General features: G+C 27.4%; 1 protein-coding gene across 1 annotated transcript; it reads right to left on the reverse strand.

Moving 5' to 3' along the window:
• Window positions 1–11,691: 11,691 nt before the first annotated feature.
• Window positions 11,692–12,969, reverse strand: LOC139526190 (uncharacterized protein MCAP_0864-like). Its single transcript, XM_071321317.1, has 3 exons — window positions 12,801–12,969; window positions 11,734–12,559; window positions 11,692–11,698 (listed from the first exon to the last, which is right to left on the reverse strand). The coding sequence occupies exons 1-3, from the start codon at window positions 12,967–12,969 to the stop codon at window positions 11,692–11,694; spliced, it is 1,002 nt and encodes a 333-aa protein (XP_071177418.1).
• Window positions 12,970–13,192: the final 223 nt, after the last annotated feature.

Here is a 13,192-nt window from a genome sequence, read left to right on the forward strand (position 1 = left end):
AGGAAACTGTTTTATAAATTTATATGTCATGGGTGTATCAAAGTATTTCAAAGTTGTTAATCCACCAAAATTAATACAAGACTTAGAGGAAGATCCTTTTATCAATAATGCTTTAACTAATACATGTTGTGAACTGTACTATAGATATGGAATGTATCTTGCTCCTTTTACTGCAATGTTAACAACAGCAAGACATATCGAACCACTCGCATCGCTCGATTTCCGAAAAAAAGATGAAAATAATGACATAAAAAATGATGAATGAAATTCCTGAACAAATAGAAAACAAAGAAGAAAAAAAGAAGTATTTAAAAAACCCAAACCAAAAGACCCAAAAAGAGTAGCTGCTGGTAAGAAAGGTGCAGAAGTAAGAATAAGAAATGCAGAATTGAGAAAAAAAGAAGTGGAAAAATTCAAAAAAGAAAATTCAAAAATCAAACAAATAACAAAAGATTCTGATACAGAAACAGATTTTGAATCAAACGAACATATCCCTTCTGTCAAGAAACACTCCAGTTCCCTAGTTGATTACAAATTTGTACTTTTTCCTATAATTATTGTTGGATTTGGATTGTTTTTTTACAACCAAAGTAAGAAACCAGAAAGAATGATTAGAGAAACTGTGGTGGGTAAGGAAATAACAAAACCAAAAAAACAAAAGAAAGAAATTGATCCTTTTGAATTTAATTAAATTTAGTACATTAAAATGACAACTCAAAAAGACGGAAAACAAATAGCAAATATGTTATATCATGCTGGAGTGGAAACATTGTTAACAGTTGGATATGCAGAAATAGGTAAAAAGGTATTAAGGAGGCCAGCCCCAAAAGTGGATTTTAATATGAATGATGTTGTAATGTTATCCATTGATATATTACTTGCAATGGCAACAAAAGATATGTTGATTAAGCAAGGTATTATACCTGCTGATATTATGAAGTAATTTTTGTTTTTATAAAATGGCAAGTGCTTTAACAATGATGCTTGGTGGGGCAATAACAAATGCTTTTGCATTTTCAGGGAGTAATTATTTATTTTCACATATTGGTAGTAATGCAAATGAAGAGAAAATAAGACATGATAAAGCTATAGAAAAATTAGAAAAAGCACAATCAGAATGGAATAAAAAAAGAATACAAAGATTAGATTTTATAAATGAACAATTACAAAAGGAACATCATGCGGTTCAGACTTTTGATGATGTTGACCAGGCAATGAAACTATACTATCGTGTCACGAATAAAAAATTAACTTCATTATCACCTAAACCTACATTAAGTGATTTTTGTATTCCATCAGAAGACCAGAAAAATAGAGAAATTGCATTTGTTGTTGGTGGTATGACATTAACTGGTTTTATTGTTTGGATAATAAAATAAATTAAAATCCAAAAGGTTGAGTATCTATTCCATTATCTAAAATATATCTTTTGTCGTCGAATGGAGACATACTTATTTTATTTACTTCATTAACAAACATTTTGTGTTTGCTAGAGTTCATTGTACACATTTTATTCATTTTGGTTTTATTATTGAACAAACAATCTTTATAATCATCAAATTTAATATCTTTATTTATTGTAGTTTTTCCAATTCCTTTTAATTTTTTTTCTTCACTTAAATCTGTTAATGTAAAAGAATATGCTTTACTTTTTAAAAAAACTATTTCATTCATAATTTTCCCATTAAGTTCATCTTTAAATTTACCAATTACTTTTTTATTTTTTTCTGAATATAAAGGGTGATCTTTTGGATAACCAGACGTATCAAATTTATCTATTATTTCTTCCATGTCTTTATAAATATCTTTGGTTTTTACACTCAAAATCATACTATCAGTATCACTTGCAACTCATTCATTCTTTTCCCATAATTCATTAGCAACATCATAATAAAAGCTATACATTAATTGTTTTGAGTAATCCAATATAGCCTGTCCTAAATAAATAGGTTTATTAAATTTAACAGAAGTAACATTATTTTCAATTGCAACAAAGTTATCATTAAATATTATTGAGTCTTTAAAATTTGGTTTTTTTATATATTTTTTTACTTCTTCCCTGTCTGTAAATAATTTTATTTCACTTCTTCCTCTGATATTTTCTAATGTTTTGCCATAGAAACTATTGTTCATCAGTTTCCAAAGATCTTTTTCAAAATCTGATTTTGCTTTAGTTCTTTGTTCTGTATTGAAATTTATGTATTTTGCTAACCAATTTGATTCTTTAAATGAAATTGTTCTGTAAACTTTAGTTACCTTTATTCCAAGTTTTATATATTTTTTTAAAATGCTATCGTGAATTATATATATTTTTTTATCTCTCAATGTTAACAATAATTTTTCTTCATTACCTAATGGTTTGTCTCCCAATAGATTTAATTGGTAATCAGATAATTCTTCTTTTTTCATTTTCATCTTTTCTGGTGCTAAAGGATATTTATATGTTTTCTTTTTACATTTTTCTGTGTATTTTAAATCACATTCAATTAAACATCCTCTTCCTTTTGGAATTTTTTTATAATAATTTGGATCTTTTTCCTATTTAAAATCTCCTGTTAGAAGTTTTTGTGACATAACCCAACCATATAAATTATTTGCATCTAGATATAACAAAAAATTTTCTTCAAAAAATTTATTTAAATCTTTTCCTTCCTTTATTAATTCTAAACATTCTTTTTTTTCATTTTCATCTATTATTCTATTTCCATGATTATAATTTGAAGTATATTTATTGTAAGATTTTACATGTCTAGGACCTAATACTCCAGAAAATCCTCCTCTTATTCCTTTTTCAAACATTTCTAACATATCAACATCAGTTATTAATTCTAGTTCTACTCCAGTAGATGTTAAGCCACATTGCCAAGTAAGCCCAGGGGCAGAAAAACAATAACCCGGATCTATTTCATGTTTTTCTAAAAAGAAATTTCTATATTTTTCAAAAGCATCTGCAAGTATAAGAACATCTGTTTTAAGATAAAGATTATGATAGTCTAATAAAGTTTTACAATTATATTGTTTCCAAACTTTTTGTGCGTGAGCATACTCTTCTTCTGTTATTGTTTCTTTTTTTAAATGAGAATAAAATTTATCTATTTTAGAAAGTTCTTTATCTTTTAATTTTTCTATTGAATCTATATATTCATATCGATAAAATCCTTTTTGTTTTAAAAAAGCTATATTACCTTTAAACTCTTTTTCTAAAATAGGAAACTCATCCATTGATTTGGCAATATCTGATAAGCCTTTTAACATAAATCTATATGAATCTAGGAATCTTAATTTTTTATAATTTGATCCATAATCTATAGAAATATAATTTTCTGAGTTTTTAGAAAGAAGTTTTACTTTATTATATTCATCTTCATATTTCATTAATTCTTCGATTAAAAAGTGGAAATCATAATTTGATCCATTATGAAAGAACACGGGTATTAATTTTGTTGCTTTACCTTCTTTTGTGTTACACGATTGACACGCTGCTCCTCTATATTTACCTGAAAGATGATTATGTTCTCTTACTTTTTCGCTTTCTTTAAATTCTTCTTCACAAATATAACATCCGGTTGCTTCTTGAAATTCATCTTCTTCATGATTATTTAATATTGGTTTTTTCTTTTCGTTAAGGTAGATCTTATAAGTTATTTTTTTGTATATCTTTATTACTTTTTCCACATATTTTTCTACTGCATCATCACCAACATAAGAAAAGTATTGTGGTTTATATATTTCTGGATAATCAGAATGAACATACATACCATAACTATTTATTTCTTGTTTACTAATTGGTTTTATATAAGATTTATTAGGATCTGGAGTACATGATTGCATGGGTATATTATATGCTTCGAAATCACAATATATAACAAATGGTAATTTATTTTTAAAATGATGATTATTGAATTTAAGAATATTTTTTTCTGGTTTTGGCATTATGGTTTTACAATGTTCGTTATCATAACATATTTTTTTATGTTTTATTAGTGTTTCTTCTCTTTGAAATCCTTGCAAACAATTTCTACATATAAACGATTTATTTCTATTCTTATCACACATAAAACTATTTAAATCTTTAATTAAACAATAATGAGTATTTTCGTTACTTTCAATGTATAAGAGATCAATTACGTTTTTACTTTCTACATTTGATATATAAACTGGATGTAAAGATTGTTTATTTGTTTGATCCTCTAAAGCAAATACATTTATACTTAGATTATTTTGTTTCTCTACTTTTTGGGATATCTTTTATTGATACAGGATATTCAATTCCTTTCATGTTAATTTCATTTTCATATTCTTTATATTTTGTTACTCTTTGTTTGTCTTTATTGGCTGGAAATAAACTTGCTAATATTGACCAAAGAAAACACTTATTATCCTTTTTATTTTAGACATTAATAATATTACTTGATTTAAATTGAAGGGGAATATAAGACGAAGCTCTTTGATATTCATATTTATATAGTTTTACTTTTACACTTTTGATACCATCGAAAACAAAACCAGATCCTCTTTCTTGAAATTTATCTATCCAAGCTTTAAATTTATCTAACAAATTATTGTAAAATGTAGATAAATTGTTTTGTGTTAGGACAACTTCAACAGGATGAGAGTAATGACTTTCTACTCTATCAAATGCCATAGGAGTTGTAAATTCACTTGTTATTATTATCTTTATTTTCAAAGGAAATTGATTAATAACTATTTTATCTTTTAATAAGTTTATGTATTTAGTTGTATTGATTTCTTCTATATCATCAATAGTAGTTTCAGTAATAAGATCTTTAAAGGATTTTTCAGATCCCATTTTATAAAATTAATTTTTAATTATATTAATTTTGTTTTATAAATATTTTGATAATCGGGATTTCTAAACATAAATTCATCATAAGCTTGTTTATATTTTTCTTTGTTATTTTGATAATGATTTTGTTTTGAAGGTTTTAAACATTCTTTACATGCAGATTTAACTCCCATCGGTTTGTCTTTTGATTTATAATATTTACTTAATAACTTGTATTCATTACATATTGAACAATGTTTTCTTTCATCCATTTTTTAAGAAAACATTTTAGTTACTTAAAAATGTCTAAAACAAATCTAACAAATAAATTAGCTGATGAACTACATCATAGAGTTGTAAAATCTTTTCCTAAAAGACGTGTTTATGTTCATTCAATAGATCAAACATGGGCAGTTGATTTAATAGATATGCAACCATATTCAAAACAAAATAAACACTATGAATATTTATTAGCAGTTATAGATGTTTTTAGTAAATATGGTTGGTTAATCCCTTTGAAAAATAAAACAGGAGTAACAGTCAGTGAAGCTTTTAAAACATTATTTAAAGAAAGAAAACCAATATATATTTGGTCAGATAAAGGATCCGAATTTTATAATCGACAAGTAAAAGAATTATTAAAAGATAATAACATAAAGTTATATTCAACTGAGAATGAAGAAAAATCCAGTGTAGTGGAACGACGGATAGGAACAATGAAACAACATATGTATAAATACTTTACTGCTAATGAAACTTTTAAATATTATGATATATTAGATAAATTAGTTAAAAATTATAATAATACAGTACATTCTTCAATTAAAATGACACCTGTTGAAGCAAGTAAATCAAAAAATTAATTAACAGTGTATAAAAATTTATATCCAGAAAAGGAAGAGAAAATTAAAAAACCTAAATTCGAACAGGTACTAGAGTAAGAATAACAAAAAAAAAAGGTAAATTTGAAAAGGGTTATACTACTCGTTGGAGAAAAGAAATATTTGTAATTGAAAAAGTTTTAAATACAATTCCTTTTACTTATAAAATAATTGATTTAAAAGGCGAAGAAATAACAGGTTCTTTCTATGAACAAGAATTACTTTTGACTAAGTTTTAAATCTCTAGGTAGATTTAAAATCCATTGAATAAATCCATTAAATCTTAAATGTCTGTTTTGTATAGCAAACAGTAATTACTGGTTTGAATAGTTGAAACGTTGTGAATTTGATATTTAAATCTAACTACAGTCAATTGTAATATTATATATATTAATAAAAGAACAAATTCAATAAGCGTCAGTAAAAGTTTAATAGTTGTAAACAAAATTCTCAGGTAAAATTTACAATAACCTGTAGTTAAGTAAGTGTTCATTGAAACTAAGGAGTTGTTTACTGTATCCAAGCAAACTGTTTATATTTAATTCAATAGGATATGACTTTTAAATAAACTAAATCGATCATTGTAAATATTTACAGGTAACAAAGTGCGGTTTTTAATTAAATTTGCCATTTAATATTGCTACAGTAACTTCAAAATGGAATCTGAATTGAGAAGATGTTATTTAGTTAAAGTGTCGGATGAATTAGAAAAACTTGAAACATTATTAGTGAAACGTAATAATACGATAAATTTACAAGATATGGAGATAAACAGCATAAAAAAAGGAAATTGAATTGTTAACCGAGAGAATAAATAAAGCTAAGGAAGATTTTGGTGACAGAAACAAGAGACAGCTTTGGCTACGATTAACAAGACGAAAAGTTAGTGCAAAGACTAAGCTTAAAACATTCATAACAAAAAGAACCTGTGAGAATGAAGAAAAGACTATATTGGAAATAAAGAGAAGTGATTTAATTTCTGAACAGAATAGGATAACAGAACTTGTTCGTCAAGACAGTTATTCCTAGTAATTAACTTCTTTAAATCTTCCATCTTCAAAATTAATTTGTGCATCTTGTATAACAAACAGATAAACATTTATTAATTTATTTGCTCCTGCTGTTTTAGTTATTTGGATAGTAATACCTTCAGAAGCATTTTCAATTCTTCTACCTGAACCGTGTAACGAATTGTCATCTGTTGAACGTAAATCTAACCATAAAGCATAATTAGTTGTAAGATATTTTTCTAATGTTGTATAGGATAAATTTAAATCCTTTAAAACTTCTTCTGTTGTTTTATTTCTTTTTGAATTTAAAGCAAAGAATTTATTTATTTCATCCCACTGTTGATATGCTTTCATTCCTTGACTGTATAGTTGATTTGGAACACCTTCTATTGTCATTTCTACTTTTGTTATGTTAGGATTATAATAGGTTTCGGTACTTGTTCTTTCAGGATCTTCGAACAACATTAGAATTCCTTTCATACTTCTAGCTGGAACATTTAAATTTATATTCCACACTGTATCAGATTTGTTTTTGGTTATTTTTCTATGTCTTAGTATTCTATCGTACAAAATAACCATCTTACCATCAACTTGTTGTCTTATCTGTCTTGCTAATTCTGCATCAGTAACCATATCCAATTCTAAACAAATGTTTTTGATTGTATAACTTGCAGATGTATCTGTTGATTTAATAACATTGCTATAATTATTAAATGTAAGTTCATATTCAAGTCTATCACCAAGACCTGCTTGATAAAAAGGCATATGAGTTTCTAATAGTTCAAAATCAAGTGGGATACAAAATCTTGCACCATATGCAGTTGCAATTGCTTCATCGCCTATGTCTGATGCTTTATCATCCGCGCCAACTCTGTGTTTTAACATGTTTGTTTCACCAATACCTTGGTATGCCATATTTAAACGTTCAGATGTAGATTTCCATAAATCAACATAACAATGATAAATATCACTATCATCAATTGACACAATTTCATTTCCACTTATACGAATTGTTGTTTTTTTAACTATTGCTCTTCCTATGTTTTGATATATATACACATGGAAAAAAGTATTGCAACACCAAATTGAAATTGAAATTAAAAAAACACTTTTCATTTTTTTGGGATATAATTTGGTAAAATAGAACTAGTTAAACATTATTTAAGTATCACCTGAGTTTAATCAATAAATATCGACTCGATAATTTTTTATCTGCACATGCAGCTACTGTACCCGTAAACAGCAAAACAGTTGTTTTTATCCTCTTTGTTTTCAACCCTTTAAATAACCAAATTTTTAAAGTTATGTTATTGACACCTTATAATGGGTCCTTGACAACTCTTAACTGCAGCCAGATGGCAGAATATCAGCATAAGGGAAGCAGAGATGTCGATGTAAAAACTGCACGTATTGTTGGTCATCACCATTTCACTATCAGTCGTTTTGAGAATAAATCAGGCAATAAACGCTGTTAAAGACATTCCGAGATAATGAAGACCCACTATACCATTTGCTAAGGAAAATCAAGCATTATGAAGGTTGGTCAGAAGGAAACCCATTGCATACAAGACAATGAGAGTGAAGGCCATACAGGAGCTTTTTAACAAGAACTGTTCGAGATCGACTCATCGCTACTGGTGATCGTGCGATAAGACCATTTCGGAGACCTTTGCTAACGAACAGACACACAGTTTTCCGTATCCAATGTAGTGCAGAGCTCGCCAAAGTTGGAAATTAGCATCGTGGAGGAAGATTCAATGTTCAAATGGATTTCGATTCATCTTCCTTGGCACGATCGTAGCCCGGATTTCAACCATATCGAGCATATTTGGGACACTATTGGGCGGAAAGTGCGCGAAAGGACACCCCAGTTCAAACACATCATGAAATAAACAATGCCCTTCATCAGAAATGGTTGCTGCTACCTTAGCAACAAATTAGTCGATTTATGGCAGGAATCAGAAGACGTTTAGATGCGGTTATCCGTTTGAATGGAGGCTGCGCACAAAGTACTAATTCTTTGGCGAATAACGATCAACCATGATATGAACAGTCATCTAAGGATTGATTTTGAAATGTCTGACATTGTGAAGTTCGACTACAGTAAAAGTTGTAAAATGCATTTTTTTGTACAAAAAAAACACTCCATTTTGGTATTAAAATTGTGGTTATATAAATTATTTTTTTTCAAACATTTTTTGTTCGTTTTAATGCCAATGTTATCATAAACTATGTTTCAATAATATTATACACATATTTTATTATTTTTCATCCAAAAAAAGAGGCTGATTTTTCAAATTTTAAAAAATCAAGGTGTTGCAATACTTTTTTCCATGTGTATAGTTGCATTGTCGTCTGTAGATGTGAGTTTTATTTCAAATGCTAATCTGGTTGTTCCAGGAACAATAACATCATTATTGCTTAGATTGGGGAATCTCACTAATAGCTGTTGATTTTGATTAATAGTTGAAGGATTATTTGTTATTGATACACTTTGACGAATACCTTTCACACCACGGGGTTCTCTTATTTTTCTATAAGGATTTAATTTGTTTCCGTATGCCGACATTTTTAAGGATTAAATTTGTTATAAAAATAATTCAATTACCGCTGTTACTTGAGTATTGATACATGTAGAATTATTACGCATACTAATAAAACCTATTAAATCTCCAGCCTTAATTTTTATAGGTGGAGGTGTACTATAGTTATGATATGTGTGTGTGTCACCACTAATTAATAATAGTGCGTAACCAATTAGCATATTATTAACAGTTATCCAAACTTCTATATGATCTGTGTTTGTTCTTAAACTTAATAAACTTATACCCAATATTTGTCCTGGAAAGTTCATTACATAATTACCACCACCATCACCAAAATTAAACTTTTTATTTGAATGTAATGGACCATCAATTCCAGCATATATACTTATTATTTTTCTGTCTGGTTTATTTTCAATATTACTAACTATATTTTCAACATTTAAAACTCTGATGGTTAGGGCAGCGACACTCCGATGTAATTTTTTATCCTTAGTATCCATTGTTTGAAGCTCACTCTTCATATTTAATATTTCTTTTTCTACGTTTTTTTTTTGACACCAAGTATGCTAATTTTATTAAATAAATTATATAACTTCTAAAACACAATTAATTGGTAAATGATTAATTATCTTGTTATTATTTTCATCTCTTATTTCTAATTTCACTTCTGTTATAACATCATTTACTAAACACTTATATTCCGGATGCTCAAATCTCGCTGTTATAACTTCACCAAATAATGTACTTGGCTTACCATCAAGATAATTATGAGAAGTGCTAACTTGTTCCAAATGGATATATAATGATTTATGGATAGCAAAATCCACAAATTTGTTTCCATAATGTAATTCATTAGGTTCGAATTTACGTTTATTATTAAATCCTAACATATTTCCCAAACCCTTACTTATCCTTATCTCAGTAGTAGTGTTTAATGAAGCGATACCATTTGCTTCATTTACGGATAATACAATATTTTCTTTTTGAAATTCATCCACTATTTGTTGAAAACTATAATAACCATTCATAATCCTTTGCTGTGTCTCTCCGGTTTTCTTTATAAACCCATGATAAACATTATACCAACATATACTGTATCTTATAAATTTCAAACCAATACGTTTATTTCCATTTCTGTTATTTATGTATTGTTCTAAGTTTATTGTATTATCAATATTTGAAATAGTATGAAACATTTTTAATATAAAAAAATGATAACAAAAGAATTTAAATATAATCCTAATGTTTCATATAATCCAGGTATTAAATATTCTGAAAAAGATCATCAATTAAAAACAAATCTTGTAAATCAAACAATATTTGTAAATCAAAAAGAGAACTTTAAAACAGCTTTTCCTGATTTATTTCAAAACTATCAAAACCCATCATTACACACCAACAAACCATGGAATACATGGATTCATTCTTCGTTTGATTGGTGGCAATGTCAATTAAACTTTGCAGTATGGTGTGCAAGTACAGGATGTGGGATTTCTTATAATGATCATTTGTTACATACTTCAAATCTTACAAAATCTTTTTATATGTTTCATTTTTATTATTGTATTGCAAGAATTTTAAAAGAACTTAAATCACCTTTACCAACAGATTCTTCTTTCTGTTATTATAAGAACTCATATGACAAAGCTGTATATCAAAAATTATGTAAAGAATTTAATGTTTCAATAGATACAAATTGGAGACAAAAACTAGAATCATCATGTCAAGGATTAGGAAGTTTTGAAATGTATTATAAACCAAGTGGTGAATACAGATATCATCATAAAAGTAAAGGTCCTTTCTTTAATATTCGTGATACACTTAAGCATGAAAAAGATATAAGTATGGCTTGGACAACATTTGTATTAGAAAAATCAGAAGGTTTTACACGAGCAGGTATTGAACGTATTAATGAAAGTATTAAAATTTATGTATGGGCTTTATTAGGTGCACAATCTCAAACAAAAACAGAAATTTTAAAAGTAGGAACAGGATTTGATGCACAAAAACAATTTTTAGCAAATGTACAAGATGTTATTAATAGTCCTATTGATTTACCCACTCAGATATCAAATTATCAAAATGTTTTAAAATACGCAAGAAGTAAAGTTGATTATGCTTATGGACTTGGTTTATATATGTCTCCCAGTGATCTGGTTTTACAAATTGGAACTATTGTTGGTTATAATAATAAAATTATAATTGCAACAGAAAATCAAACACTTGGGTTTAATGATGATTTAAATAATAAAAATTTTGATCATGCTGATTTTAAACCAAAAGAACCTGTAAAACCACAAGAACCTATAAAACCTGAAAAGCCTAAAGAACCAAAAATAGATCCAATAAAAAAAATTGAACATGAAGATCATGAAGATGATAAACAAGCAATAATATTTGTAAGTATTGTAATAGGATTTACAACACTTTATTTTTTCAAATAATCTCTAGCAGCAGTAAACAATAAACTAACAACTAAAATAAGCAATGCCCATAAGTTGTTTGCAAACCAATTTACTACGTCTTTTGTTGCAGACAATAACCAAGAAACAATAGAACCTATAATACCTGGTAATGCAGCTGCTAATTTTCCTGCAAGAAAAGATAATAATTTTCCAAGATTTTTTAATTGTTTTTTCATCCAATCTTGTACACCACCACCTTTTGATGGAGGAGAAGGAGAAGGAGAAGGAGAACCAGTAAATGCCTCAACAATAACACCAATAATCATTCCAAAAGCAGTTAAAACACTAACTATTGTTATTCCTTGTTCTCTGAATAATGTTCTTATTCTTTCACCTAATGTTCTGTCTTCGTTTAACATTTTATGTATTGTTTGTTTAAATCTGTTTACTTGACTACGTAGTTTTTCTTTATTAATATTAATTACTTCTAGTCTTGCACTTCTCTCAGATTCCAACTCTCTTATTCGACTACTTATTCTATCTATTTGAAATTCATCATTGTCTTCTTTAGCTTGTTCTAATTTGGCATTTTCTTTTGCTAAGTCTTTATTTGTTTCATTCAGTTTTGCTAATTCATTTGCAATCTCTTCTTTTACTGATGTCATTGCACTGATTATACCATCCATCTCTCTTTTTGTCATATCTGTTTGTGTTTCTTCATTTATGAAAGATGTTCCTTGTTCAATAAATGAAGTTTCTATTTCTTTCACATGTGTTTCTTCATTACTTGCTATTTCTAATAATTCTTGTCCTTCTTGTTGTGTAGATATTTCTTGTAATGGAATTTCTATATTATCGAGTTCATTTAACATTCTCTGAAACCCTGCTCTACCTTCTATTATTCTATCAGATATTTTATAATCATCTACACCTAAAACATCCCTGACAAAATTAACACCGTATTCTCTTTGAAGAGTGCTAAATTTATAAAACTTTAATACTCCTTTTTGGTAATATGTTAATGCAATATCATTACCTTTTTCATCTTTTACATATAAGATTTGTCTTCCCTTATGATCTTCCCCAACAAAAAAAACCTCTTCATTACGCATAGTTTCACCATTTTTTTTATAAAATCGTTTTATCATTTTTTTTTGTAGTTTCTTTTTTACGAATTTTAGCATCATTTTCTGATAAATCTCTTGATTTTTCAAATTCCTTATTTATATTATTTTGAAACTCTTCATCATCTTGAAAAGACGTTTCTTCTTCTTCTTCTTCTTCATCATAATCATTATTTTTATACTCAGGATTATCAAACTCATAACCTCCTTCAGCCATTTTTTTAAAGAGAATTTAATTCATATTTTGGAGGAGGGTCATTAACATGATTAACTATTGTAATTTTGTTAAAAAAAATTAGATATTTTCCATTTTTTTTTAATTCACTTTTTACCCTAGCTTCTGTATCTTCAATTAATTTTTTTCTTTCATTATCATTCATTACTGTTTGTGTTTGTTTTGTTCGTATATTTTCTTTCATTTTGTTGTATTTTTCTAATTC

This window comes from Mytilus edulis, chromosome 6 (genome assembly GCF_963676685.1).
Source record: "Mytilus edulis chromosome 6, xbMytEdul2.2, whole genome shotgun sequence".
In the NCBI taxonomy this organism is placed as follows: domain Eukaryota; kingdom Metazoa; phylum Mollusca; class Bivalvia; order Mytilida; family Mytilidae; genus Mytilus; species Mytilus edulis.

Coding starts and splice junctions, on each gene's coding strand:
- LOC139526190 (XM_071321317.1), bottom strand. CDS start 12,969: ATGGCTGAAGGAGGTTATGAGTTTGATAATCCTGAGTATAAAAATAAT. Junction 12,560..12,800: donor AGAAAATGATGCTAAAATTC/GTAAAAAAGAAA, acceptor GGGATGTTTTAG/GTGTAGATGATTATAAAATA.